A 25,205-nucleotide genomic window follows, 5' to 3' on the forward strand; every position below is an offset into this window, starting at 1 on the left:
CAACACTTTTACAGTCAAAACCAGAGCATTTACCAACCAGCGACCACGTCGGGAAAGCTACAAGTTAGGAACAAGAAGGGGTCACGAGAGAAAAAAAACTCCAGGAGGGGGAAGGAGGGGAGGCACACTATGAGAGGCAGGGTCTTTCTTTGAATTCCCAGCATTGCTAACAAACAAGCGGCGTCTCGATGAGTCCAGAGAAACACAGAAAAACAACTGGACAATGGAGTGGATTATGCAGCAGTTGTAAAGTGGTCTGGGAAACTCTTGGGCCTCGTTGGGAGGTCTCCTCAAGAGAGGTGGGGAAACAGAAAGAGAGAAAGAGAAGTGAGAGACACTCCCCGTTCATTTCCTTGTTGGGGAGAGGGAAATGATATTCAACAATGTCCTTTTCACCCCATCGTCAGAAAACACAAAAATGAGAAGTGGAAGGGAGGAACGAGGAAGAAACGAGGAACAACGGCTGAAAGACGTGGGAAGAGACGGAGCTCGATACAGTACAACATCTGCTTTGTAATTACCAATTATCTAATTATCATTATAATGAGGAAGTGACGGTCTCTGTAGTAACCTGAACAACAATTCTGATTGGTTCTTTTAATCTAATGAGAGCAATAACGAGGACAGATCGGGGAGAGCGTTTGGCGTCTGGGTCAAGGCTGGTTTCTGCACAGCTGAACTATAAACACGAATCTTTAGAAAGAGCGAGGAGAAACATGCAGATTTATCTGAATACTACAGGCTGAAAACACCGTCGAGTAAGGTCTGTTCCCTTATATCTAATTATTTTTAATAGGCAACTTGACTTTTGTGTAAAGTATATTAACCATTGTTCGTTTTCTGCTTCATTTTTCTTTGTTTCCAGTATAGAGAGCAATCAGAGCTGTGCAGATACAGATGAGTCAGCTGTGGCCCACTCATGGAAGGGATGCAACCTGCTAATGCTCACCATACACTAACTCTGATAGCCATCTACTGACCTCGAAAAGACTGAAACACACAGGAGGTGCTGACACACACACACATATTCATATATACACAAGTGCATATACGTGACTTTTTAAAACCCCATATTATTTTATCCTGGTGGAGTCAGAGGAGGAAAAACGTCGGCTGGAGTCTGCAGCAGGGCCAAAGCTATGACGACCGTGTGCATTATCGTGCATCACTGCATTTGAAATGGTTGCATTAAAGTCTGTGTGTTGTGACTCGCAGTCTGTTGCTGGCTTCAAAGTGACTTCAGTGCATTCAAAATAAAATAAAACAGAATTCTGCTGTTTGTGACTGAATAGAGTTCATTTGGCAATCGGGGTCAATCGGTTTGTGCTAACACACCAATCACAAATCTGCTTCTATCTACATATACTTAGATTCATACATAGTCCAGTCAGTCATTCAGAAATTCCTCCATAAACTGAAACGTAGTTGCTGGAAGACGGCGCTTTCACTGAAAACGGCGTCGTTGCTCAACAGCTTCGCTTTTATATCAGAAAATTACCAATTCAATTCAGTTTTATGTATGCAGCATCAAATCACAGCAACAGTCGCCTCAAGGTGCTTCATATAGAAGGTAGACCTGACAATAATACATACAGAGACAAACCCAACAATCATATGAGCAAGCACTTTGGTAACAGTGGGAAGGAAAAACTCCCTTTTAACAGGAAGAAACCTCCAGCAGAACCAGGCTCAGGGAGGGGCGGGGCCATCTGCTGTGAGAGAAGGAAGACGGGATAAGAACCAGAGTCCAGTCCGTCCAGTTGGGTTGAGTCTCCAATTGCAGACGCGCTGCAGAGCAGTTAGACTGCTGACTGACTCAGATTGACTTTAATGTTTAATGTCGGGGCGACCGTGGCTCAGGGGGGTTGGGAAGCTCATCTGTAACCGGAAGGTTGCCGGTTCGATCCCCCTGCTCTCTCTGTCCTGGTCGTTTGTGTGCTTGGGCAAGACACTTCACCTACCGCCTACTGGTGATGGGCAGAGGGGCCGATGGCTTCTGTCAGTCTGTCCCAGGGCAGCTGTGGCTACAACTGTAGCTGCCTCCACCAGTGTGTGAATGTGAGAGTGAATGAATAGTGGAATTGTAAAGTGCTTTGAGGGCCCCGAAAAGCGCTATATAAATGCAATCCAGTATTATTATGTTTTGGCAGTTTTTCTGTCTATAAATTAGACAGTGACCAGTCAATGGACGGCAACCTGGTGCCACAACTCCATTCAATCAGTCTCCAACAGTAAAGAAACTGAACCACAAACTTGTCCTAATCGCACAGAGACTGACGTTCTGGTTTTACTCTCGTGTGACTGAGCTGTTACATGTGAGCAGCACAGAGATGGTGCTTTGGTTCACTAACATAAGTGTGCAGAGAAAAAGTAAGATGGGAGCAGAGAGGTAGAAGAAATGTTGAAAAAGAAGAAGAAGGAGGGAAAGGGGAAATTTCAGGCACATGGCAGTAGGAGAAAAGTTTTAAGTGAAAGGACACACTATTCGGTCCTTCCCTTTTCCAAATCTCTCAACTGTTCAAGGAAAAATGTGATAATTAAGGGTGATATTTTGTGAATATCAAGCACAGACCATTAAGTGTCAGATGCATGCTGGTTTAAATGGGCTGCAAGTTTCTGAAGGATTAAAACGAACTGGATGAAGATCCTGGAATAAATACGACACACATTAACATTTGCCATTAGACTGGTTCAGCATAATAACAGCTAAAACACTGCATCACAAAGTCGCTGAGCATGTATGAATTTTGAAAGCCTAACCTGACGTGGCCTCTGTGATCTGTAGATTCACTTTTTGGGGTTATTCTAACCTACGAGGTTCAGTTGTATCTATTTGATTTGATTTTAAACAAGATTTAAAAGCAAGGCAGCGTCAGTGTTTTTGTGTCTCTTCCTTCCTGATGCTCGGGTTGGTGTCTAATCATGTACAGCTAACAATGCACTGACCAATCACAGCCCCCTTTGCGCCACCTTTATGCGAACTTCTCATAGTAGTAAACATACATGAGGTTAGGCCACGCTCCTTAAAAGGAATGGCTCTCTAGGTAGCGACAGGACCGCTCCAGCGCAGGTTTCAGTTTCTCTCATTAGTTACAGCACATGTTGTCAGATAAACGAATGCTTGGCTTGAGGAATCTGAGCAGCCCGAGAATGGATCACGTTTGAAGTAAAAGCACGTTTAATTAGTGCTTTAGTCTGTTTATCTTTTGGTAAATATCATCACAGTGAACAATTTTATGGAGTACCAACATATACAAAATACCCCGAGCAGCCTCCCCTCCTATTTCAAGCAGTGACATTTGCTGACAGCTTGTTTGGTAAAGTGTTTGCGCTTTAGGCAGGGAAACATCATCCACTGCTGGGTCATGTTTTAATTTTAGAGCCATCAAAATCCCGTCTAACAGCGCACGCACGCACACACTGACATAATGTACTCAGTGCTCCGGCTGACTGATGTTCAGTCACACATACAGCACCTTTATAAGCAGCCGCTCTGCTCTCTGGACTCTACCCACACATGCACACAGGTATACAGGAATGCAGACATTAGATACACACAGCCTGTCAGCTATTTCTGGGACAGTCGCAAAATAATATGTTTTCGTAAGGTCAGCAGCAAGGATGCAGTTTCCAAACATGATCTCGGCCTCTCTAGACGCTGAAATATCTTTAAAGTTAAGTGACAGCAGAGGAAGAAGTGCAGACGGAGAGGCTGAGGCAGAGAATCACACCTCTGACTTAAACCTCTGAAAGGGGAAACGTTTTCAGGTTGACTTCAAATATGAGAGGTTTAATATACAATATTGGAAATCTTTCATGAGAGACCTGGAAGAGCAAGGGGTGATTCACACGAATGTATAAGGCCAACTGATTAGCCATAATCAGTGACCGATCAACAAGCCTGTGATAATATGGCTCTCTTTAGCTTGTGTGTAGCTAACTGCATGTAGCAACATGACACATAAATCAGTAGAAATCAGTGTAAAATCTAATGCTTGTCTATGGTTTCCTTATATTTTCTAATCCCACAGTAGTAGCTGGTACTCTGCTGGGGTCTGCCAGAGCAACTGCACGCTTGATTTATATAGCGCCACCTACCTGCAGCAAAGCTAATCGCTACCTGAGCACGGAAAGGACTACACTGCTGTGCATGTGCAACTCTGCACTCAGCAGGAGACACGAGGGACAGTTTATTTATCTGTCACTGCAGCATGAAGACAAACTAATGTATACTGAGCACAGCTGAACTCACACACACAGTGATGTAGTCCATGGATATAAGAGGGACGGGTAAAAACGAATAAAGGCTCAGGCACACTAGGGTAAAAGAAGACCCACTCCGTGCAGCTTGGAAAAACGGGTGGCTTTTTGGAGTCGGTGACTGATTGCGAGTGGTTGCAGCAGCCGCTTTTGATTACAAGGCAACTGCTCGGGTCACAGATTAGAGAAGGATTCAGATTCAAATCATACAACCAGGTTAACATCGATGAGCGTGTGTCGTCTACGACGCGCCTCTGTGACTCGGTTCAACTGGTTTTACTCCCATATGAAAGCGAGGGATCTGAGCACCTGTGCTGCCGTCCTGCAACAACTACGTCACAATTTCTGGAGGAATTTCTGAATCTCAGCTCTACGAAGTCCTGGCTGGATGCAACACGTGCAATATTGTGCAGCTTCGTTGCAGTAATTCACTGTCTTATCACACACAGACTGCATTTAACTGCCACTTTGAGCCCCATCCGACTTCACTTCAGATCACAACTTCACTGCACACAGTCACAATAACGTTGGCTGCGCTGCGATGTCCAAACCCTGCTGTGACTCTTAATCCCTGCTTTTCAATGTGTGACGAAACTGACCAGAAACAGCAGGTTAATTAACAGCTGGGGCTTCTGTTTTTTTACTTTATCTGCTCAAAACACTAGAAACTGATCATTTATGTTTCTTTTAAAAAAATGTAGATGTATGTAGCAATTCTTTACTTAACAGGTTGGACCAATTTCCAGATGTATTTTTATCACATGAGTCACTGTAAGGTTTCTCAAAAGCCCCAGGTCCTCGCTGTAGTTCGTCTGATGCAGTAATCCGTCAAACGGTCTTGGGATCGTTACCACGCTGAAAGCTGGAACACTGTTGGAGCCATTCCCATGAAAAGTATCTCGCAGCCTCTTACAAACATGATGCGTACGTGTAAAATTGGCGCAGTATTTACGGATTACGGCGCATGTGTGCGAGTGCAAACGGAGATGGGGTGTACTGTATGTGAGTGAGTGTGTGTCCAGTTTCCCAAGGCTTTTTCAGATACCACAGCCAGACCTCAAAACTATCATCACTGTTCTCGCCTCCATCTGCCAAAGTCATCACCCACCCACACACACACACACACACACACACACACACACACACACACACACAGAAGAGGTGTGAAATAGCCATCCTGCAGTATTTTAACAGGGGTGGGAACCCGACTATAAACGCTCTAAACTTCTGTCATTCCACTTAGCTTACCTCGTCTCTCTCGCTCTTTCTCTGACTAACATCCCCACACGAACATTTGTTGGTCTGCTGAGGTGTCGTAGTCAGAGGCTAGAAGGAGCTACTAACAACTAGTCTGTGTTTTTACTGCCAAAGTTTACACTTTCATTTTCACTTTCACAAAAAAGTTTTATATTTAGAGATGAGGTTATGATACACTGATACCCAGCCTGCTAAAACACATTACTGCAGCGCTGTTCATCTCGGGAAAGCAATGAGAAAAAAATGACACTGAATAAAGTACGTGTGGATGAGTAAGACATCAGACATGAGCGGGAGGGGAGGGAGAAGGTCCCGGGAGGGGAGAGTCTGGGGGAAAATAAAATGTTAAGATAGCGAAGGAGCGAAGAAAGAGGGGAGAATTAAAGCTGAGGCCTTCCTGAAAGAGAAAGCGGCAAATAAAAAATAAGATGCTGAAAACCGGTAGTGACTGATGATAGCCGGAGAATGTAGTTTAGCTGTGATTGTGTTTCACATTGAGGTTAACGTGTTTAAATAGCCAGCGAACAGCTGCGCCTTCGTACATGCTCCCAGCAAATTATACTTTTGCACAACTGCGGCCTTCCAGGGGCAGCAGGATATCTGAGTGAATCAGAAAACACATAATGAGAAATAAATGGAAATAATCTTTCAAGAATTGATGAATATACTCGGGGAGCTGCTATTGTTCTTGCTGTTGGCTAATGTTAGCAATATTTCATGCTGTCCAGGGAGCAAAACAACAAAATGCAGAGCAATATAATAAAGCACAGTTGAGTGTTTATGTTTCCCTGTTTTAAACGTGAGCAAAGTTTTCTGCGGCCAGAAGGAAAACTGAAGTCTAACACTTCAGGTCGCTAATAAAACACAAAACTATTTTCTTAAATCTTCTGATAATTTAATGTGAAATTTCATAGAAAGCTGTAGAAGTGGCCCAACAGCTAGCTCACTAAACCCGCTGACACATCGCAGGCTCTCGAAAAGCCTCCGAGCACATGCTGAAGTAACAGCAGTTTGAAGGGGGAGCAGATCGGTTTCCAAGCCTGTACACAGCTTGTTTTCCCAGGGGAAGGGGGAAGGTGAGGTCCTGGCTGAGGCACAGCCCCCAGAGACGAATGGCTTAATTACAGGAAGAGAAAAGAAGGACGGCAGAACACAGCAGTGATGTTCATACAAATGAAGGAGAAGATGCTGTACCTCGGTAAGGAGGCATACTGGCGTTCCACCTCTTCATAGCGCGGTGTCAGACGGTGATCTGCCCCTCTGCCCGGCACCTGGCGAACAAAAGCAAACGGGTGGCAAAGCCTTCAGTGACCAAGTCTGGATATCGTTCATGTAAAACTGGCAGGTGTCTTTCCTTACATACAACTAAACTGCGAGTCTAAGCATGTGCAAAGCGCACTTTCTTTGCATGTGTGTGTGTTTGTGACACAGGGGTAATTTAGGATCGACAAAGGCCAGTTATTAGGGATTTAGAGTTTAGACTTCTGAGGTTTTCGGGGGGTGGGAGGGAGGTCTCCATCCTAGATTAGGTTACTTCAAAACAGGATGGAGTTGTCTAGCTCATGCACACGCACACACAGTCAAAATCACACACAGTCGCGTCTCATCTCCATACTGGGGAAAAAAAGGAAAAAGCTTAAGTCAAGCTGCTGACAGTTCAATCTCCTGTTTCCTCATCTCACTGGCTCTCTCTGTAACTCGCACATCTCATTTTTTCTTCCGCCACTTATTCCCATTCCTCTATTTTTGCCTGTTAACCACACACACACACACACACACGCTCCTTCAGAGATTATCCCAGTCTATTCTGTGGGTATATTCCAGCTGCCGGGGCGCTCCTAAAACGAGCCGACTAAACCCCAAAAGTCCACACACACACACACACACACACAGACACACACAGACACACACACGTTGGTTATTCATATCTTGTGGGGACATTTAGCTGACATAATATTTCCCTAGCCCCTTACCCTAACCCTAACCATCAGAAATAAATGCCTAACCCTGACCCTTACCCTAAACCTAACCATAACCCAATTGTAACCCTGACACTAAAACCACATTTTGAGTCTCAAAAACGCCTTCAAACTTGTGAGTCCCCATTAGAGCTGTTGGTCCCCACAAAGATATGAACACACACACACACACACACACACACACACACACACACACACACACACACACACACACACACACGTTGGTTATTCATATCTTGTGGGGACATTTAGCTGACATAATATTTTCCTAGCCCCTTACCCTAACCCTAACCATCAGAAATAAATGCCTAACCCTGACCCTTACCCTGAACCTAACCATAACCCAATTGTAACCCTGACACTAAAACCACATTTTGAGTCTCAAAAACGCCTTCAAACTTGTGAGTCCCCATAAGGGCTGTTGGTCCCCACAAGTACAGTAAACTTCCAATTTTTGGTCCCCACAAAGATATGAATACACACTCACACACACCCATATGCACTTGGTCTCCGTCAGCAGCCTGGATGCTGTTGTGGGAGGTAAGAAAGCGTTTAGCACTAATAAAAAGAAGGAGCTCCTCCTGTGTGTGTAATGTTGAACATGTCGTCTAAATCACCTTCACCCCTGTAAAATTCAGCTTTTGTGAATAATTCACATTTCCATTGGATAAAATTGCGTAACCCGTAACCATTACTGCGCCGCTGACGAGACATTACTGTACATCATCTGCACATTTTGAAGCCATAATATTTTGTTACAGTAGGGTGTACAGCCCGTTCCCACACAGTGAAAGAACGAATAAGAGGCTTTATACCAAAAACAGCATAACAGAATGAGGGTGAATTAAATGTGTACGTCCCAAGTGATGGAGACAAAAGGTTTTATAGAAAACTAGGTTCTTCTTTTCTCCTCGTGGAGCCCAGAATTAGATATTACAGACCGCAGCCTTTTCTTCTTTTTCTCTGCCTCTCTTCTTTCTGCATTCCAGGGAATGATGCCAGAAGGCATATAAAACAGATTTGCTGGCCCGGCTTTCTTTTTGAACACCTGTCTTTATAGCTTCAATATCTCAGGTAGAGAGACAGCGGGATATTAAGAGGGAATAGAGAGGTGGAGCAAAAGAATGAAAAGGCATTAGGAGGAGAAGAAAGGTGGAAAGAGAGATAGAGCGAATGAGAAGTAAATGAGTTAGAGAGTAGGCAAGTGTGATATAGAGAGGGGGAGTGATATTATGAAGCCATTGAGCGGTGGCGAAAGGGGAGGGGGCCGAGATGAGAGGTGAATTATAAAACAAGGGAGCGAATGGGGTGAAGATGAGGGCGACAGACTGGAGAGGTGAAAGGGACATTAAAGACACGATTTAAACAAGACGTTAAAGAGGAAACTAGAGACAGGTGAGGGTGAAACACTGCATCATCTCCTGGAGGCTGAGGTGAGAGATGAGTTAAGGGAGAGGAAAAAGGGCACGGTCATGGAGTGGAAGCAAACTTCTACGAAGGTGGTATTATTACTCTTATTATTATTATTTATTGTTTATAAATCAAATGAAAACAACAGAGTGTCCATCTCCCAGTGCCAGAGTATAACTGGCCACAGTGTTGAATTAGAAAATAACTCTAATATCCATTAAAGACAACAGCCATTCACCAAGCTGTCTGCTGGGCTTCAGTCACTCACGCAGCAGAGTCAAAGCTTCCTAACTTCATCTGTTTCAGGTGAGCTGGATGCTGAGACTGCGTTTGCTGTCTGCACCATCTTCTTTTCTCCTTTAATGCAGTTACTGGATGAATGATATGGTGTGCTGTGGCCCATGTGAGAACTCTGTGCTCCACTTTTGGAGAATCAACTTCCTTTACTATACTTATCTGTAATTAGCAACCCAGCCACAAGCACATGGTGCACTCCCAGTGCCGGTCCCAAGCTGGAGTTGTGTCACCCAGAGTGAAATCTTTGCCAAATCAAACATGTGGATCATAAAGAACGACGCTTCAATACCAGATAGGTCAGGACCCGGGTTAACAACGACCACTTCTGGTGCTGTGAGCCAAACGAGTGCCGGAGGAAACGCTGCCACTGTGGACTGAAGTTAACAGAAGAGGAAAAAAGGGAGATGTGGTGGGAGTGAGTGAGAAGGAAAAGCAGGAGGTTGGAGATGAGAGTGGATGATGAAGATGGAGCTGCCAGGCTGGAGGAAAACATCACAGAGGAGGACAAGGAGAGGGTTGGCGTGACAGGAAGACAGACTGAGGTGGAGGCAGATCTGCTGTGGCGGCCTCCCTTTAGAGGTCGCCACAGCAGATCTGCCGAAAGAGGAAGACTAATCTCTAATTAGCATGCATGTGTGAACCAATACAGCCTATGGATGCAGCCGTAGCAACCAGGTACCGCGGTCACCTGTGCCATGCATGAAAGACGTTCCCTCGATAGCAAAGAGGCGCGACTACTCTTCACCAAAACTGTGAAAAATGCAATAAATAAAAAAGCAAACTTGGCCGTTTACTGTTCTCCTTTTTAAGCTGTTGTTGAATTTGTGACCTTTTATTACAAATTAAAAGCTTCGCCTTGAAACTGTAACCAACACATTTCAGCCGTGTCTTTGATACAAACTACGGGTAACCGTGGCAACTGTGTAGCAACTAAAGTAATCATAAGGAGGGTCGCCCGCTGGTCTCCGGGCCTGTGTGGCTGAGGGAGGAGGTGGAAAGCTACCAAAATATGCTTATAACAGCAAATCTGACAGAGAAAGAAGAGCCCGGAGTTAGTTTGTGAACTGACTCACTGGAAAAGACTAAAGCTGTCAGTATTAGTGTGTCTGTAACTGTAAGACACAGAATGCTAGACGTTAGTAGACAACTGTGACAAGACTGCAGGGCAAACACTACGACAGCTGAGGTAGTGTAACACACTGTACACACCTCTATCCCCCCCCCCCCCACACACACACACACAACGTTTTCCACGCACATAAACAAAACATGCACAATCTTTCTCTTCCAGCACAGCTTCTGTGTAATGTAATCTCTCACATGCACGCAGCCAAACACACACCCTTCCTTCCTCTGAAGGAGCGCGCACACATTTAAACACACTCCCTCTCACTCGTGGAGGGCTGTGGCAGGAGTGGAGCGCACTGGTTGGGGTAATGGTCTAGCGAAAAACCATTTCACGGCATAGCGAGCAGAGGAGAGGCAGAGAGGAGTGCGCGGAAATCAAGCAGAAGAGACTGATACAGAAGGGAGAGGGAGAAGACACACACACACACACACACACACACACACACACACACACACTGAGAGAGAGACAAGGGCTCATCTCTCTCTTTTTAACAGACCCTTCAATTTACCCATAAAACACACCACCCAATCACTTTCAGCACTGACACACCCTCACAGACTTGTTCCTTCTATCTCCCTTTTCTTCACACACACACACACACACACACACACACACACACACACACACACACACACACACACCATCTCTTTACTCGAGCTGTCTCGAGGATTTCAGAGGGATTTAGATCGACGTGGAGTATTTGGTAGATGCATCTGCTTAAACGAGTCCACTTATTCCAAATGTGAAGTGTCTCTTTCTTCCCCCTCGTGTTATCTTCTTCTAAACTCCTTCATCACCGGCCCCACATCAGACTTTTTACAACCCCCCCCCCCCATCCGTGCTCACCATTCCCTCCCTGTCCACACCTCATCTTTCATTAACTGTTCCCCTTAAGTGAAATAAAGTGGACCTGTGAGTGCAGATAGATCCCATCCAAACTCTTAAGCTCTTTCCTCCTACTGCAGCCTACATCTGGCTCCTACTCTTTTTATGATACAGCCATCATTTCTCAACTTATCAACTCTTGTCTTCTAACTTGAAACCTGCTTTTGCTAGAACGTGTCTGTATCTGGAGCCACATGTCTTTCTTTAACTTCCACTGTCATTTTCTCCTTCTGTAAATCAATAGACAAAGATTTTACTCCCTGTTTGTCTTCTGTCCACTCCCCCACTCCCCACTCTGACTCCCACCCCTGCAGAAATCGATGAATAAGGGAGGCTGGTTCTAATCCGTATCAGTCATATCGTTCTGCTCAGCCAGCACTTTCGGCTGACTCAATTAAAACACAGCTCTCTGTGCCTCCTCTCTCTGTCACAGCCGCTAAGCCTAGTGCGTGCACACATCTGTATGTTAGCGTGTCTGTGAGAGAGCTATCCCCCTGATGTGCATCATGCCATGTTAATGACGTCTCTGGTGAATTCACGCATTAAAAATGTGTCTGAACTTAAACTCCTGTTTTCACTGTTTACACATCAGCTTTTTAATGAGGAAACATAACACGAGCCAGAGATTCCCACAACACTCCCATCACGACACAAAATGTTCAACGATTTCCTTCTTTCTGTCTTCCTTTGTTCATACTTAAGACCAGGATCTGCAATTATTCTGTGAGTTAGCCAAACTAGAAAAACCCTTCTTGGCTGGTATTTAGTACATGTGCTAACCTGTGCCTGGACTAACAGCTAGTGAGACCGCCTCACTGCCTGTCCATATGGCATTTCTGGGTTTGGAGAAAATCTTTGGAAAATACCGGATACTGCATAAGCTCATCTGACAAGCCTACAGCGTCCCTGAAGTCTACGTCCAATGGGTCCAACTGTTCTACCGCAATGTCAGCAGCGTCATACAGACCCAGCAGGGGCCTCTTGCACCATCCACATTGGGATCCGTCATGGATCAGCCCTTTTACCACTGCACTCCATAAACCGCTTGTACCCAGGAACAGGCGACCGCCAGCTGCCCCATCAAGAGTTCAAATATCTTAGATGGAGTTCCAGAAATATGAGCAGCACCATCAAGTCAAGTCAGCTCAATGTCCAAGATTTACAAAATCTCCACAGAGCTGAGTGCTAGCCAGCAGCAGGGAAGCTGGCTCTCCACTCGATGGAAATACACCGCGCTGCACCATTTGCAGATAAGATGCACGAATGAACGCCACCCAGAAGAAGGCGCTAATCGTTCGAAGCCGTGCAGACGGATGTGCAGCGGACCCTGTGTTTACCTGGGATCAGCTGTAGCCAGATTCAGCTGTCAATGAGAAAGACTTGGGCATCCCTTTAAGCAGGATCAACTGGAAATGAATGCGATTAAAAACGTGTTACCTTTCCCTCAAAAAATACGGTATCCTATACCAAGCCAACAACACTCGGCTCGCTTTTTGAAATCTTTTAGGATCCTTCCAGCTTTCACTCAGGTGTGATGGTGTTATTTCCAGCACGACATGACTAAATATATCCATTAGTTTGCACAGAGGAGGACACAATCACACATCATGTCCTCTGTAATTTATGCTTCTGATTTTTAAATAGCACCCTACACAAAGACATCTTTTTAAAAAATAATCTTTGCATCAGTCTGTAATTTTTTTCTTTTGAAACTCAAATTAAATCGAGTTCGTTCCGTGCCATTCCCGGCTCCGTGTAATGACCTGTGATTGCCACCCACCATCACTCGGGTGGTAAAATGGGCCGTTCGCCTTTCCTCCCTCCACCTTCTATCCATCCACGCATGCTTCCCTCTGTTCATTCAGAGCTGTTCTCCATCACACCATTCCCGTTTTTTATTTATTCAGTAAATCTCCATTTGTTCATTTAATACTGTATACCATCCTCCCTCCGTCCATTTACCCGTCCATTCATTCTAGAGAAAGCAGTAATTGCGGCTGCTGGCAAAAAGCCATCCGTTTTCTCAGGCTAATTACTACAGCCTCTTAACAAAGTAGCACTAAAGGAAAGAGTCGACAAGCACACTCACGAGACCGCGCCTGCTCGCATTCACAGGCAAGTGAATGCGAGCAGGCGTGCACACGCACAAATAAGTATTCAAATTAGGTCCTGGCGTAGTTCATCATTCTTCTAATATGTTGACCTCACAGGAGACACTGCACAGAGCCAGAGTCAGCTGCATTAAAGCAAATCGTATTCAAACGGCACGAAATGTTCTCTGAAGACTGGCTGAGCTTATAGCTCTTAACCTGGATTACTTTGGATATTAAAGAGACATTTGTGGAAATGTCCTGATTTGGTTACACTTCTAAGAAATAAACAGCAAACACACATCCCAGCTGCGATCCGGCTCAGACTGCAGACTGCATGTTAAGCCATCGATTAGGGACTCGTGACCAGTGTTGGTCAAGTTACTTGAAAAAAGTAATCAGTAACTAATTACTGATTACTTCCCCAAAAAAGTAATCCCGTTACTTTACTGATTACTTATTTTCAAAAGTAATTATTTAACTTAGTTACTTTTTAAAAACACGATTTACAACCTGAAGAGGTGATAAAGCGATAGATCTTTCAGCCCAATTCTACTTTTTCTGCATAATCCATCATACAAAATGTAATCAGATGGAAAAGTCTCTTTTTAAAACTTGTTTTATTAGTTTTAATCTTTTAACTTTATGCATCAAGCAAAAATAAAATTATATGCAACATTCTCTGACTGGAAGAAATTAGTCTAACATTTAAACCTATTTTCTGCACATTCCAGCACATAAAATAAAATATTTTTTGTGTTTACACTCAGTCTTTCAAATAGATGCAAGTAAAACACAGCAGAAAATAAATAAAGTCAAAGACTCAGCGGTCCTGTTGCTCTATTTTCACCTGTAAAGCAGGAGTGGGGTAGGCGGAGGTTTACCCTGGTGCAGGTGTGCTGCAGCGGTCAGTGGAAGAATCCGCGAGTTTCTCTGAGTTTCCCATTACGTCGTAGCTACTCGGTGCTTGTTGGAAGTTTAGGGTTTTTTCGCTGTTAAAAAGAAGTTTTCTTCCCACGCACAGCGGACACTAATGTTTTTGTCACTTTTTATGGAATCAAACTCAAAGTAAGGTCAGTACTTCCACGCTTTAAACGCTGCACGCTCATACTCTCTCTGCACTCGATATATGATCCATTGTTGATCTGCACACAGCTGTTGTCACCAATGTCGCACTCGCTTACGTCACTGTCATGAGACATTCTCGCAAAAAAATCACGGTTTTAGTAACGCAGTAACGCAGCGTTCCTACGGGAAAGTAACGGTAATCTAATTACCGTTTTTGCGATAGTAATCCCTTACTTTACTCGTTACTTGAAAAAAGTAATCGGATTAAAGTAACGCGTTACTGCCCATCTCTGCTCGTGACTGAGGCCTGAGTGCTTTTTTCTTTCTGTCTGACTCTAATGGGGACCAAACTTTATGTCATGAACATCACGCTGTGTTCAATTAGTCTTAAAACCAGCGACTGAGTGTTTAACAAGCAGAATGCAAATTCTGCTGAGTCACCGCTATTGATCACCAGCCGCAGGAAGCCTCCTGCAGACGCACACTGGTCACTTTGTGTTATTGGGCTGTAAAATCTCGCCGGACTTTGCAGGGTGTGAGCGACAGCCGAAAGCGAGAGGGTGACAGACAACAAATCTGAACGTCTCAGACTCAACTGCAACCGAGGCGGAGGAAGATAGCGAGAGAATAAAATAATCAGGGCAAATGCGCTTATTTGTTTACAACACCAAAGACGCGCCAAGCATCTTTATTCTCAGACCTCTTCCTACTGAAATGTCAGCAATGCACTAGAATAAAGCGCTAAGAATTAAGACTGGAGCACAGTTAAATGTCACGGCGCTGTTGAGCCTCTGGTACAATTAAGACACAGAAGGTCAATTTTCCCCAAAGCTCACAGCTTAGAGCGCCTTCGCCAATACAGCTATTAATACTACTTAATGCAAATCATCCCGTTTATGTGGTGTAGGTGCATAAACGGGATGGAGGAGACGGCATTTGATTTGCGCGCGTGTTTGTATGCATATCAGTACTTAGACCCATCAATCACATTAAAACCTCTTCTCGTTAAATGGCATTTAAAAGTTATCAAGCTGGTGGCATCCCAGCAAACTTTCAGCAGGCACAAAGCAACACGCACGCGAACGCACAGGCAGACAGGGCACAAATACAACTCCTGCCAACACTGACGGGAACCTACAAAGAAGTGGTCTTTCATAGACATGAATTATTACAGTTTATGATGGCGGGATGTAATCAACCGTCTCCCCAAACAAATCAAAACCTTACCCAGCTTATAATTTGCCCATCCTTCAAATTAATCTTCATGTGCACTTCTGGACCAAGCTGCTACTTTCTGGTTACCTCATGCAGGACTCTGCCCTGGACGTTCTCCAGTGTGTGAAAGGTGTGATGAGAGGAGATCGTGTTGGTGTAACTCATTCACTCGCTTTTTTATTGGACAGCTGTTTCTCCTGAACAGGAAATGAGTCCACGTTATGTATTTTTGTAAAGAATAGAGTAAGAATGCACACAGACGAAAACACACACCTGCACAAACTTAATGACAAGAAGAAAAAAAGAAACTGAAATAGGAGCTTTTTCAGTTCAACATGCAGCTATTTCTGTGTGTTCGTGTATTTAGGAGAAGAAGCCGAGGAAAGTGAGGATGGATACAGAAGAGAGCGAGTAAAGGGAAGCTGTGTGTGTGTGTGTGTGTGTGTGTGTGTGTGTGTGTGTGTGTGTGTGTGTGCGTGTGTGTGTGTGTGATGGAGAGAGATGAGGATAAATAAATGATAGTAAGAGGGAAGGTAAGGCGATAGCAGAGAGGATAGGATTAGTCTCTGCTGCAGAGCCTTTGGAGAAATTCACATAAAACACTCACATACACAGAATATTCATGCATGTGTGTGTGTGTGTGTGTGTGTGTGTGTGTGTGCACCATACGAGTGCACACCCATGCAATGAAATAGATACATACTATATATACTTTAATAAAAAAATAATAGCTAGAAGTGCCACACACATTTATCCTGTCCTTAGTGTTCTTAACAGTTAAGCTCGTCCTTGAAAGTGCAAGGTGGGGAGTCGATAAGAGAGCAGAAAGAGAGGAAGCGAGAGTGGAGGGCGATGCCATATACACAGGGACAGAGACAAGGATGAGGAGATGAGGAGCCTACAAAGTTAAGGGAGATAATTTGGTTTCCTTTAAGCCCTCCTTGCCACCCAGATAGAATATCCCTCTACCTCTACTCCCCACTCTCCTTCTGCGTCTCCTCCTCTCTGCTCAAACTTCCCGACTTAAAAAAAGTTCCCCTTTGAGGATTAGCGGGAACAAAGGAAGGTGAATTCCAAGGAAGACTAAGAGAGTGGAAGCACGGGGGAGTGAAAAAAGGTAGGGGTTAAAGGGGAAACAATTTACCTGACGGAGAAGTGCGAATGATGGGAGCGAGGAGAAGCCGGAGACAGTAAAGATGAGAGCGGAGGAAATTTTTACCTGCGCTGCCGTTTTTTTTACAATGTCAGTGCCTTAGGTAGGAAAATCTCTGCTGGCTGTGTGTTTGTGGATTTTCATATTATTTATTTATTTCTCCATGATATCAGGAGCAAGACTTAGCATAAGAGCATAAGCACATAAGAGCAGCACAGGCATATTTCTGCTGTGTGCGAGAGAGAACCTGAATACAGGGCTGGAAATACGCCTGTGTGTGTGTGTGTGTGTGTGTGTGTGTGTGTGTGTGTGTGTGTGTGTGTGTGTGTGTGCGATTATGATTGTGTGACAGTGGGAGCAGGTGGCCACAGTGGCAGGTTAGATGGAGTTGTAATAGGATGAAAGTGGCACTTTTTCTTTCTGCCTCTCGCACACGCTCAGTTCGTCTTTCAGATGATTGGTTCCAGTCGCACGGTGATGGCCATGAAGTCTGTCAGCTCCTTCTGATTTTTCTAATGTTTTTCTTTTTCATTCTAATTCCATGAAAATTCTGACCTCTTCACACTTCCTCTGTCATCGTGCTACATTTCTTTCTCATCGTCTTTGTTTCCCTTTAATTTCTGTTCACATGCCTGCCCATCCACCCATCCATCCCCCCATCCATCCCCCCATCCCCCCACCCATCCATCCCCCCACCCATCCATCCATCCATCCATCCATCCATCCATCCCCCCACCCATCCATCCATCCATCCATCCATCCATCCATCCACCCACCCAGCCATCCACCCATCCATTCAGCCATCCACCCAGCCATCCACCCATCCATCCATCCACCCATCCATCAAAACAATAAATTAAAATGTGATGAGATTTTGAGATCTTTTGAAATTAATCACTTGAATTTTTTTAGTTAAAGTGATGAAATCTTTGAAATCCTTAAGCATGAAAGTGTTGTACTGATATGTGCTCATTGTAATCAGGTACTCACAGTTTGCCGTTTTCATACGTGGTCTGTTTATGTGCACATCTGATCTGTGTGAGTGAGCACACGCAGACGGGTGAATATGGACAAAGAAGTGTGGACAATGGGGGCAATATTTGCTTTTGTGCTGGACGACATGCTTGAGATGGAGGCAGGAATCCACTTTTATTTGAGACTGTGGAGCTGAATCCATGCACAGATATGTACGAACAAACAGGCAGAGGAAGGGGTAACTTGTTCTTTCTGAGAGTCTTAGGCATGCAAATTCACATAACTCTTAAGTATTTAAACCTTAAGACCTTTCTGACCTATGACCCCAGAGAACCGTTCTCTTTTCTAAAAGCCAATTTCCTGCAGAAACTGAGTAAGACACAATTTTAAGTCTACTAGAGCTCTGCCCACTTCTCATGGCCTCAGGATTGGGCTCATGAGATGAGAGGACGATCCTTTATTTTCCAGGCACTTCACTGGATATTGTCCACTTGAAATTCTTAAAATTCAGACAAAGACATGAAAAACATCACAGAACACTTTTCAATTTGTCTGAAAGCTCCGACCCTGCTGAAAGGTCACATATTACTCTCAGTACAAGAAAAGTCATCCATCAAACAGCAGAAACAGAGACGGCTGTGCAGACTGACCAGGATGTAGCTCGAGTCCAGGTGTAGCTGATGGGGGATGGGACAGGACTAGATAAAGTAGGACATGTGGGAAAGATCGAGAAATGTAAGGAGAGAGCGAGACGGGGATTAGAAACCCCCTTAAAGCAGCGACTTAATTTCCTGGCTAATGTGGCTATGATTATCTCCTGGGTGGGAATGGGACTTTTGATGTCTTGGGACCGGACTAATCCTTGGCGGCTAACCTCCACCTCTCATTTCCTCTGGATTAGCTTACTCTGCTACTTAATAAAAAAGTTGAAGGTAGGTCAATATTAACCTGTGTGGGAGGGAAAAGGATTGTGTTTCTCTAACTTTGGAGAAGGGAAAAATGACATTAGTCATTTGTTTGCAATCACCTACAGTGTGTTTATGTTTCCTAAGAGCTCCTGTGACTTTGTGAATAACACGTTCTCTCTGAAGAACAAGTGTGGAAGCAGCAGGACGTTACAGTGAAACCTTGAAGGGAGAATAGCAGACCAAGTCAATGATAAATTAGTTGTAAATTAATAAATGAAAACGAGGAGGTCACTCAGATTACGACGAGCATGAAGACACACTGGAATGTTACTGAGTTTACAGTCAGTACTTATGGGGACTGAGCCGTGTTAGGTTTAACCAGAAATAGTCCAAAAACACCAGAACTTTCTTAACCGTGATTCCCGTGGTACACTATGTAAAACGTGTGGTGCAAACACTGTTGTGCACTAAATAACGACTGCTGTGTTTGACATGCTAGCTGCAGAACTTTGAGATGTGTACTCTCCGGCTGGCAACTGGTTGCCGGAGATTGCTGGGAATTTTGTTGGTGCAAAAACCTCCTTATGATCGTTTCGGTCACAAGCAGATTGAAGTGGACAGTCACAGTTTATATAGAATATGCAGACCCCGGCCATTCACTACTCCGGTGTGTTACTTCACAGTGGATGGTGAGTAGTTTGCAGACAAGTTGCAGACAAATCTTCCACACAAACTACAACCGAGCGCTCCAACCTGCTAGCCGCCAAAGCAAACACAAGTTTTTGGTACAGCACCATATACTGTTTGCATCCAAATTCAGTCCAGCAACCTCCAGCAACCACTTGCCAACTTGTTGCTGACTATATAGGTTTCCTCGGTGACCTGTGGTTAGTAGGACAACCCGTGCATGGGGCTTTAGCAATCGCAACTTGCTGGGGACAACCCGTTTTTCCCCCTTAATGGCTGGTGGTTGCCAGATAGTTGCAGACTGGTCTCTAGGCCTGTGTGACTGTTAGCTAGCTAACGTCTCCATCTGTACTGATGATGGGCCTTGTGACTGCGACACTACTGATGCTGGGCTATTCCCTTCAGCTCTGCAGCCAAGACAACAAATTTTATCAGTCGGCTTTCTGACTGTTTGACACCGTCTGTTATTGTTGTGGTGTTGTTGTAAAATCAGCTGCACTCTGCAACTAAACACAGTCTTTCAGCCAAGCTACAGCACTAGGGTCATAATCATTCCCTAACCTCTATCATGTACTTTTACTCTATAAACATAACCACAGCATGGCCACAGAGATGGCCATTAAAATAAAAATAAACTTCAATCTGATGAAGGTCCTCACAGCACAGATTTGTTTCATACAAAGACAGTAAAACAGGCCTCCTGTTGCTGGTCTCGACTTGGCATAAGACTAAACAGACACACACACACGCACACATGATTGTGCTTGTCATGGTAACCAGTTGGCTGTAACTCGCAGTCGGACTGATAAATTGGTGAAACTGAAGGTGACTCAGTGCGTCCAACAATTTAGGGCCTCATGATTGAGGGTTATTTGCAAATTTGCACAAGGACTGCGAGGACTTTTACGTAACCAAAAAGCTGCAAATTAACAAAGATTTTTTGTCTTCAGAAAATCTGTTGCCAAATTTTGTCCAACCATCTACTGCAGATCCTTTTTTTCTCATATCAGGCTTTACTCGAGAGAGAAAGCCTCAAGTGTTGCCAGGTTATCATCCGATCTGACCAATGACATGTCACTTGACCCTTCTCTTGGCCAATGCCCTGTCTCCAACAACCGGCTGGGCCCCAGCTGGCCAATTAGCTCGGCTCTTAGTGTGGAGCTCGGCCAATGAAAAGCCCCGGGAGACTTGTGTTCATCTGAACTCACAGATGGGAGGACAGAGAGGGAGAGGGAGTACGGATGAGTGTGTGAGTGTGTGTGAGTGAGAGGGTGTCGGGGTCTTGGCCTGAATTCCCAAACACTATTGAGACATCTTCACTGAAGAGGCTGGCTAGCTTTGAGTTAACAGTTGGAAACAAATCTCTCCATAAAAGGGACCAATGGGAGAATTTAAAAGCTGATAAAAGAGAGCAAAAGAAAACCCAACGGCTGACCTGCCACGCGCCATATTTATCTTTAATACCTGTGAGTTCTCAGGAAAAGCTAACATGGTTAAAATGTTGCCAATTTAAAAAAGTAAGCTTAAGCTTTTAAGCTTACAGTAAAGCTTATTGATATTATGGATGAGTTGCACAGCACAGAGGCTCCAACTCGTACTCCTCTCTTTTTGTCGACCTCTGCTACACTTTAAATAGAGAAAAAGGATCTTTAAGCAGTTCCGTGTTTAACTATAAATTACACCTGATTTAATGAAGAGCTCTTTAAAGTGAAATGAACTGTGAAAAGTATTCAGTGAGAAGGCATAAATGTTACTGAGGTGAAAAAAATATGAGCGAGCTGGATGGAGGTGGCGTGAGGTGCAGAGGAGAGGGGGATTTCCTCTGCCTCAGTGCTTCCACTCATTTGGAGGGAAAATCCTCCCATCATTGTAACAGTCTGCCTATTTTTAAATCACAAAAAGAAGAAGTGAAACTGCAAAATGTAAAATAACACGTATCGTAGCGTTAAAGTAGCCGACAGGCAGGAAAAGGCCTGTTTATGTCCCTCTCCCTGCTGCCCGGCACTCTTTCAGCTTCTCAGTGTGACTTCAAGTTGACAACCCATCTCTCACTCGCTGCCTCAGCCTCTGCTGACAGCACTTGAGTCTTTTACCTGCTCTCCTTGTGAAACTCTGACTTTTACTACTGTATGCCCGCTCTCTTCCTCTCCACACATCTCTTGGTATTTGTTATCTATCAAATGACTCACCATATTTCAGCATCAGATATTTCTCTCAGAAGCTCTAAGAAGCTCAAGAGCTGCACGCTGCTTCAGGAATCACACATCAAACACACAAACACACACACACTTTAACTCTGCTTGCTCACAGTTTGACAAAAAGTGCGTACACGGCACGCACACAGGTGCACGTGTGACACGCAGAGGTGTGTATGTCCTCGATAACACAGCTGAGCCAACAACGAAGAAAAAAAACGCGCGCGCACGCGAACAAACACACACTCACACACAATTTGGCTATCTGTCCTGTCCATAGTGCAGTGGCCAGTGGTGATAACACTCTCCACTGGACCAAAACCCATCGCTCTTTACACACACGCACCTCGTCCAGGCTCTGTGAGCTGGGCTGCACATTTGCCTGCTGGCATCTTTCTTGAAATCCTCAATGAAAGTTGTGAGAGCAAAGCAGAAAGTTGATAACGCGCCATCAAGACGCAAGAGCCGCACACGAAATACCTGCACACACGTGCACGAGCACAGAAGAATGTCACCGCCGTACAAACCAAGCGAACTGCTCTGTTCCAGCAAAGACGACTTTGCCGCTGCGTTTGCACGCGAGGATCTTATTCTTCATTAAAAATGGGAAATTCCCAAATGTGGGCACGTGTTTGAGCCCACATCTGATTAAAGCACGAGAGCCTACGACGGTGAAGGCGGCGACAAAGGCTACAGCGGGACGTCCCCGTGTGAAAACATCACACTCATTATTTACCTGCTGCTGGTTGTAACAGTTTATTATTCTGTAGATTCTCTTTGTTTTTAACAACTGTATCAGGATTTCAGGAAAAACATGGAGAAACGTGTCGACATGCTGAGCAGTGAGGCTGCTGTGAATCACTGAAGGTAAATGTTGACTGTGAACTGATTTTGAATACTGTCAGTTGATTGTACGCTGAAAGAAATTTAATGGCTGTGCTTCTATTACAGGAGACGGTTTTGCAAAAATGGGGACAAACATTTTCCAAGACCATAATTTAACTCTGTGGGAGCGCTGCGCCTGCTGCAGATGACCATATAAATATACAGTTACACAGTACTGTACTATTCCATGATTGTTGTCATTGTTTTGCACTTTTTGCTACTATTTATATGCAATTTATTCCTACAATTTTATCTTTTGAACACCTGCAGAGCTGCAATGTGCTGCATAACAATGGAAATGCAGATGTATTCTATTGGATTCTACTGTATCCCTACAAATCAGTTTTTTAGTGATTACACGTAAGAAAATGAGACAACGCATAATTGGCTCTGTTTAATATTGTGTGTTAAAAAGAACTAATTTTATTTCATTTTACTAGCAAAAACCTGTCTTACAGGTGGTTTTTATCAGCCCTGTGATAATATAGATGTTCATAATTCCTGGATGCGCTCATACTAAGTTTTGTTGTGATTGGCCCAGCCGTTCAGGAGGAAATCATTACATCGTTATAGTTAGAGGTTGAAAGAACAGCGCCGCAAACACAGACTTGCAGTGTTTTGTTCCTCTGAGGCTGAGAACGCCACAGCTTATGGTCGTACCACCCTGACCACGCCCGATCTCGTCTGAGCTCAGAAGCTAAGCAGGATGCAGCCGGTTAGGAGTTGGATGGGAGAGTGCCTGGGAATACCAGGAGGCAGAGCGGGTCATTCAGTCTAAGTATCCCGAGTGTGAACGTGTACGACTGTTTAACAGGAAGCACTTAGGTGTAGAAAAAAAGTAGAATTAGAGATGCATGTTCGAGTAGAGCAGAAAAGCTCTACATAAGAACCATTTACCATTCAACACGACCAGTTCTGGACTTCTTTCCAGTCTGGCAGGTACACACTGTGACACCACTCATGCACATCTACTGATAAGTTAAATTTGCTGCTTTATCTTTGCTGCACGTCTCTGAACGACGCATGAATATTCTCTGCTCATAAACATTTCCAAAGTGCACTCACAGCACACAGTAACTTTATATTGTCACAGTCAGCAGATGCAGACTGTGTGGAGTGAGAGCAGAGGACTGTGGTGGATAAAAGATACAAAACAGAGGGCGACAGCTGACTGTCAAAATAAAACAGGAAGTGCAGAGACGCAGAGCTAAGACACACAGCCAGGGAGAACACACATGACAGATGGACTAACACACGGGGAAACATGTAACCACGCGGAGACGAGAGGGGGACACGGAGACGAAGCCACAAGGGCAATCTAATAATAATAATACAGAATAACCTCAGGACTAACTAAATGAACTTAAACCTAAACCATAATACAAAATGACATCAAAATACAAGAAAGCTGACGACCCAGGACCCTGATGATTCCACTGAGACCACGACACGGTGCTTCCTCCCTCAGCTCATCTTACCAAACGACACAAACCAGTGTGGTCATCATGAGAAATGATGGCTTCTGCTGTTTAAACTCAGAACTGCACGACAAACACCACAAATGACGCTTGTAACATTTGTTGTGAGTTATTTCCATGTTTCCACGGCTACTGGCAGCAGCGCTGTAAACTTTGATCGTGGTGCTGGATGCTATACGGAGGATTAATACGTGACGTTAAAGCTTCTGTGGCGTTTCGATGCTGAAGACTCAGGAACAAACAAATTACAGAGGAAGTCGTGCGGGGGCTCGAAACCAAAGAGTCCCCAATCCTATTTGGTCTTCACCCAAACTTTCTGAGGCCAGACTGTAGGGAAATCATGCGTGTTCAAAAACAGATAATAAGTCATGACATGTTGACTCATTCTGCCCTGCTGGCAGCCCGAACACACAAACCACACAAGTCAGAGAAAGAGTCTGCGTTCAAGAGAAAATGTGTGCGTTCACACGAGCTTCCACACTTCTCAGTTAATGTGAGAGCGCCGGTCCATCCTCGCGATCCCTGCGCCTGTGTCTGCTCTGGCATATGTGTCTGATGTATGTCTGCATTCTTGTATTGTGTGTCTGTGTGTGTCTAATGGATGTTCAGCAGTCATCAGACCAGTCAGGCACCAGTCCCAGACAGCGAGGTCAGTCATTCACTAATCATATTAACATTCCTCTATAATGACCCAATGCATAGCTCTCCCCTTTCAGACATGTCTTCTCTCCCTCCATCAAACTGCCTGTTTTCTCTTGATTTTATCAACCTCGTCTTTTGTTCCCCTTCTTTGTCTCAATGACCGTGCAGACTCCAGCACCGTCCAAAGCACCCAAGTCAGATTTCAGAAGAACCGACATCGATTTGGTTCGATCTGCACTCACTCTGGGTCACAATTACAACACCAGCCGATCAATGGAAACGTAACTGATAACAATTCTGAAAATACCGTACTCTTCCAACAACTTTTCCATCAAATATTCTCTAGTTCTGTTTTTTGTTTTCACACATGACTCAATGTCAAACAAATATCTCCTGGTTGAGCTCAAGTCGAGTGTTTTGGAGATAAAGTTAGAGAAGTTAGGCGGAGAGGGTTTGGATGTGTGTGAGTGGATACAGTGAGTGGACAAAGGATGATGAAGATGGAGCTGCCAGGCAGGGGGACCTGAGGAAGACCTCAGAGGAGGTTTTATGGTAGCAGGCTAAGGACTGGCTATGGCGCCCCCTAAAGGGCTCGGCTGAAAGGAGAAGAAGAAGAGATCTGCCGCGTGTTAAAGTCAACGTTAGTGTCCAGTAATGGGGAGCTTTATAGTACCGTATTAGTGTTTTATTTA

The 25,205-nt window shown here is 44.5% G+C and overlaps 1 protein-coding gene across 1 annotated transcript in view; it reads right to left on the reverse strand.

Moving 5' to 3' along the window:
• LOC120731028 (partitioning defective 3 homolog B-like) overlaps positions 1–25,205 on the reverse strand; it is a 207,061-nt gene that overhangs the window by 13,925 nt on the left and 167,931 nt on the right. The window contains 1 exon segment of the mRNA XM_040027756.1: positions 6,712–6,788. Within this exon segment, the coding sequence (XP_039883690.1) occupies positions 6,712–6,788 (77 nt within the window).

Source organism: Simochromis diagramma, unplaced genomic scaffold, assembly GCF_900408965.1.
Source record: "Simochromis diagramma unplaced genomic scaffold, fSimDia1.1 OVJJ01000343.1, whole genome shotgun sequence".
Taxonomy (NCBI): domain Eukaryota; kingdom Metazoa; phylum Chordata; class Actinopteri; order Cichliformes; family Cichlidae; genus Simochromis; species Simochromis diagramma.